This window comes from Limulus polyphemus, unplaced genomic scaffold, assembly GCF_000517525.1.
Source record: "Limulus polyphemus unplaced genomic scaffold, Limulus_polyphemus-2.1.2 Scaffold2565, whole genome shotgun sequence".
Classification (NCBI taxonomy): domain Eukaryota; kingdom Metazoa; phylum Arthropoda; class Merostomata; order Xiphosura; family Limulidae; genus Limulus; species Limulus polyphemus.
Genome location: NW_013668175.1, coordinates 109,525 through 115,839, shown reverse-complemented (window position 1 = coordinate 115,839; position 6,315 = coordinate 109,525). Strand labels below are relative to the sequence as shown.

Genomic DNA, 6,315 nt, shown 5'->3' with positions numbered 1-6,315 from the left:
ATCTCTCCTCCAATCAAACTTTCCCAGTTAATGAAGTAGACTACATATGAAAAAATATAAATCATTAATCAAAACAGGCTGAAAAATATATCAAAGTCCATAAAGATCTGAAGCCTAGCAAACTTCAACTGGTTGAGTTATAACCTCAAAAGTTATAATTTTCCTATACTAAAAATTATTTCTGATAGGTATTTCCTTCCACCCACAAGATTAGCTATTCTTGTCCAGAGCTGCCCTCTATATGAACATTTTTTCTTATGCATGGCACAAGCCTTCTGCTCCCCCTATTGGAATCAAATGATTCCAACATGTCTCTCATATAAATCATCATGCATCACTTCTCCACTAATAGGAGCATAACACACTCAAGTGATGCATGTTACTCCCTCTATACGCCTCTAACAAATTATCACTTCAAGGTTTGGCAGAAGACGTAAGCACCGGAGGAAAGTGGAGAGAAAGGGTGAGTGGAGGGAAGTACCTATTGGAAATACATTTTCAGCATAGAAAAACTATAATTTCCAATACAGTGCTTCCCTTGGCTCACAAGATTAGCTAGAATCACACATTGATTAGGTGACATAATAGGTGTGAGTTAATGACAGAATACCCCCTGAAAGCATCCTAAGGTCACCCCTGGAAATGAGAGAGCAGCTCCGAAGATCTGATGAGGTGAACCACACCACTTCTGAACCAGGTATACTCCTCACCCATCCATGAAATGTGTAGTAGATAAGGGCGGCAAAAGAGAGGAGCACATCTAAGTGGGAGAGAAGTGTGGCATGTTAGTGATACTAACCATGTAAATATCTATGTAACTCAATCCCACAAATTATAAAAGTGGGTAACACAATGGATGTGACCCTAGGTGTAGAATGGCTAGGGTACGATGGACTGTACTAGGTAAGTCTAGTTGACATCCATGTGAAGGTAGGATGAGGATCATACAATCTTCATCTCAAGTTCAAGATACCAGAGGGAATCTAGAACCACTACTCCTGAGTATGACATGTGTTAGCTTTGATCTATCGATCCAGAGACCCGACATATGGTATTGAAAGGATGTCTATATAATATAACTCAATTCCCAAAACAGCGAAACTAACCAGAACCATCTGAAAAGTAATAACATCCTAGGAATAAGATACAATGAGTGATAACAAAAAGGACAGAACCAGAACAATACCCCTTACCTCCACTGTGACCACAACACAGAAGGAGTATGATCGAGAGAGAGAGGAATATATACAACCAAAAACATGTGTGAGGACTTATGTTGATTGGTTCTACTCTAAATCCATAACCCAGCTACGAGGTACCGACATCCACGTGGAGGTAGGATGAGGGCTCCCAATCAAAGGGGTGAACTGCAATTTGATGTCTCACTCCTTTGTGAGTGAATGTTGCATGTTGGAGGATAGCACGTCATCAACACCAGCAGAACACCATCGCACTACTCTACACTGAATGGTTATAGTCATCTTTGTGTGGAACCCATCCCATTCAAGAGGGAAAGTGGAAAGTATTCCCATACTCCACTAGAAGAAAGGGAGTTAGAATGCAGTGGAGAGTCCAGGGGAACGTCATCACCTGAGACAGTGCAATGGGTGACCACGAAACCCTATTTTGGAAAGCAGACCATACTGATTTATTCAATACAAGACATAGTAGAAATGGGCAGCTATCCCTTTCTGCTTTACCCGTGCAGTCCATGGGTGGTACAGTCTGAAACGGGCAAGTTTATGAAGCCCGTGAAGGGCCAGACATGCTAATCTCATCCATTAATTGTAAAGCAAATTGGTCAGTATGTACCCAAATATCTCGGGAGGGGGAAAACCAAATTGGGATGGGAAGATTGGTCAGGTGGTAAGGAAGGACACGATTCATAGGAAATAAGGGAAAGGAATAAAATGATGAGAGACGAAATCCAAAAAAGACCATATTAGACCTAACTGACTCCTCAGGTTGGGCATGGGAAGGCATGGCAAAATCAGGAGGTGGAAATAGGCAATCCATGTTCTCATCCACTTGAACAGGCTCAGCTTGTTCGGGAGGAAGTGGGGTAAAGTCCAGAGACAGAGGTTGACCCATGTAATGTTCATTCTCCTGGCAAATAAACGCAGATAAATCCCCTGCTGGGTCACCTACACCTAAGGCCTGAGACATAGCACTAGTCGCAGGTGTGACCCCAAAAGTGGCAACATGAGCTTCGGAATTTAAAATGAGGAAGAGTCAACAAATAATTGAAAGAATAAATAACAATGGCACTGTAATAAACTGGGATTAAAGTGAAGTTAAGAAACAGTCTTAATAGAAAATAGAAGTGAAAATAAATGAAGACCACTAAAAATGAATGTGAAACTTTAAACAAACAAAAAAGGCATATGTTCAAACACAAGCACTGCCAAACAAGAAGTGAGAGTTCGGTACAGGCATACAGAAGGAGACACATACGTCATGTATATCACGCTCCTATTGGTAAAGGAGTGATGCATGATGATTTACATGAGAGACATGTTGGAATCATTATTCCAATAGGGGAAAGCAGAAGGCTTGTGGCATGCATAAAGAAACAATATGCACATAGACAGCAGCACTGGGCGAGAATAGCTAATCTTGTGAGAAGAGGGAAGTACCATATCGGAAAAGATCCTCGTTCTCCCACAGTTAAAAAAGCCCAAAATTCATAACTAACTAAATGCAAGAGGATGTATTTTACATAAAAACTAAGTTAAGTTCAAAGTGTAGTTTGGAGCTAAAATGAGAAATAAAATTCACAAAAAAAAGTCACAACACCAGGATAAATGTTCAAGCAATGTGTGCAAACTTCACAAAATGCCAAAAGAAAATGTAACTATATAAGATTGCGTAAGTTCAAAATATTGTTAGTGAAGGTGGCATCACATAACAGAAGATAACAAGTCTAGAGATTCTGTAAAATAGAGCATGAAACACACAATTACATAATAATTTCACACAGAATGAAATATACAAAACTATAGACTGCTAGTGATAGATAATAAATGAGAAAAGCAATAAAAAAAAAGTCTAACATTAGCACAAATAATAGGTAAGGCTCAAAGCTGTAATAGGTATATTGTTATATTTGAACCCTTTCTGGGCCAGAAAGTGTTCAGCATTAACCCTTTCTGGACTAGATGGATGTCACTATTGTCCTTTGATTTTTCTTCTTCTAATAGTGAAAAAACTTAACCAAACTGCATGAAACTTAGCATAAACATATTAAATGGTATATAGTTTTGTCTTAAAAAACATACATAATTTGATTTAGAGTTCCTTTCATTTTTAGGTTGTGAAGTTTCTGAAATTTTGTTCTTCAATAAACAATAAAATACTTCAGCTTAGATTTACTGATCAGAAAGTTCTAGTTTGTATATCCTGTCAGTTTGAACTTGATTGATATTAATTAACATTTTTTAATGCTTCATTTTACCAATTCCAGGTATACACTTGACACCTAAAAGGTGGTGGTCGTTTGTAACAAGGTTATGAAAAAAAGTAAACATATATTGAAAATTATATACACTAAACATAAAGTTTTGCTTTAAAAAACCAAAGGTAAAAAGCAACACAGTTCTAGTGACAAATGCAACATCCAAAGCTCTAAATTTAATTTTTGATTACTTGCACTGTTATATACAATTTATTTTTCAAGATGTGACTTAACAAGTAACTACATCATGTGTGTTGCCATGACTCACCTACTCAAAGCTTGAGGAAGGCTGGAAATAATAGGTCCATAACCTTGAGCATTGTCATACAACTCAAAGAGAGGTGCTGCAACAAGCTTGTAGTTCTTTGGTACTGCAAATAATGCTGAAAAAAGAATAACATTTCAAGATGTTTTTTTAATCAAACCATTTGTATTTAATGAATAATATAGTAGTGATATGTTGTCCTTTTTAATCCCCCAAACAAGTAAGCAGTTTAAAATGTTTTATATATCTCTGGTAAAACTAAACAAAAGAAATTAATCTTTTCTTATAACAAAGATATACATATAATTATTTGTATTCAAAAATACAAAATAAATAATACAAATGAAGCCCCTTCTTTCATAAAATGTGAATAAGGGTAACACAGTGTTTAGAAAGCTCTTTGTTTTGAACCATTTCTTTGGAAAAGTGGACCATTAATCTTCAAAATATATGGAAACTTATTTTAATTTTCTTGGTTTTTAAAAGGGCTTAATGTTAATAAAGGTGATACAATTAGTCTTGTTTCACTCCTAATAAAAATACTGACAAACCATCTAATAAAATTGTAATTATCTCAAAAGTTAAGCTGTTAATATGGCTTAAATAAAAAAAAAATTAAAATGGTAGTCAAATTTATATTAAAATATACCATTTACCAGAGAATACATATACATATTTCATTTCTATGTGAACTGTCTAAAACATTTTCTCTATAATCTTAAAATATATAATTCCTTCTTGTGTATAATTATGTTCAAATTTGTATGTGGTTTGTATGTTCTGAATTCAAAGGTAGCACTATTCCTTAGAAAAACAATAACACAGGATTAAAGTACTAGATAAATTTACTTTATTATGTTTATATATAGACTATAAACAAACAACTTTAATTTCAACTAAACCACATTATCCAATAATTTTTAAACCTGTTTAGGCTAGTATAACATGCATCATATTGAAACTTGTAACTTAATACATAATTAGCTCATAACATATGCCTTTTTATGGCTGAACATCTGATTCTAATTGTTGTTACTTTGACTTACTTTAATTGTAATGTTTCTCATAATTAAAACAGTGATTCAACACAAAACTAAGATATTTCTTGCAAAAACTGCTCAGTCCTTTAGAGATATAGTGAGAATTTCATACCTGCTAACTTTCAAAAAGTAAAAATTTTAGTCAATAAATTCCAACAGCATTTCATTGAGTGGGAAGACTCGTTTAGAGCATTAACAGAATTTTAATCTCTTTCAACAGTACCTTTGTACTTTTTGTAGAATAACTCGAAATATTGAAATAATATTATAATACTATGATTACTTACATTTGCTTTGTGTAGAATTACAAAATTTCGTCAACTTTAATACTCATCAACTTTGTTTATAGTAGATCTGTAATGCTTATATTTCCTTTCACTGATATAACAGTACAAAGTTATATTCATTCTGTCATTAAGACCATCATGAAAAATAGGTTTGAAGTTTAAAGTTTCCGAAAGTAAAAAAAGTGGTTAGATAGTCAACAGTGAATTTAATGTTTATATATGCAATATTTATTATTGTTTACGTATATATTTTTTCTAAAATTAATAACTTCTACAAGAACAGTTGCTAAAATTCTACAATGATAATTAGAATTAATAACAAGTCTCAATTATGAGTAACAGGCATACTACAAAAATTTCTAATGACCACTCTACCCTAGCCCATCAGTTGGTTACCCTTGCTGCTGACTGTTTTTAAGGCACTCCTTATGCAAATTGTATATCAATACATACACTTCAAGAAATGGGGCAGAATTGGGATTTTAAGGGAATTACAAATGTATATTAACTTATTTTCTTTTTCAATTATTTCAACCAGTCAGTGATAAACACATTAAAAAGTTTGATTAAAATTTAAACTTTATACGAAAAACATGTGGTAGGAAACAAATGTTATATAAAATTGATTGTGGCATAAAATATAAGTGTGCTTATTATAAACATTATTTGTTTTCATTTGACAAAATTAAGGTAATGGTACTAAAAGAAAATGTCATCTAAATTAATTTTTTTTTAATCATGAACCACAGTAATGGTTTATAATAGGGATCACCTATTCGTTCTTCTTTTTGTTATTATTGTTTTGCCAGCCTACAGAAAAAACAGACACGAGTATTACAATAAAACTTGGGCAATATTACTAAATGGATCATTGCACATTGTGTAGGGTACATTGTCAATTATTCCTATATTTTTCATAAGCTAAAAAAATCATAATTCTGGAGTAAAAGGTTTAGGACACAGGATAAATAAAAAATTGCAGTATTACAATAAAACTTGGGCAATATTACTAAATGGATCATTGCACGTTGTGTAGGGTACATTGTCAATTATTCCTATATTTTTCATAAGCTAAAAAAATCATAATTCTAGAGTAAAAGGTTTAGAACACAGGATAAATAAAAAATTGCAGTATTACAATAAAACTTGGGCAATATTACTAAATGGATCATTGCACATTGTGTAGGGTACATTGTCAATTATTTCTATATTTTTCATAAGCTAAAAAAATCATAATTCTAGAGTAAAAGGTTTAGAACACAGGATAAA

At 33.3% G+C, this 6,315-nt stretch overlaps 1 protein-coding gene across 1 annotated transcript in view; it reads right to left on the bottom strand.

Moving 5' to 3' along the window:
- Positions 1–6,315, bottom strand: part of LOC106467316 (cleavage and polyadenylation specificity factor subunit 5-like) — a 34,287-nt gene that overhangs the window by 6,302 nt on the left and 21,670 nt on the right. The window contains exon 6 of the mRNA XM_013927661.2: positions 3,723–3,837. Coding sequence (XP_013783115.1) covers positions 3,723–3,837 — 115 coding nt within the window. The remainder of the gene's footprint in view (positions 1–3,722; positions 3,838–6,315) is intronic.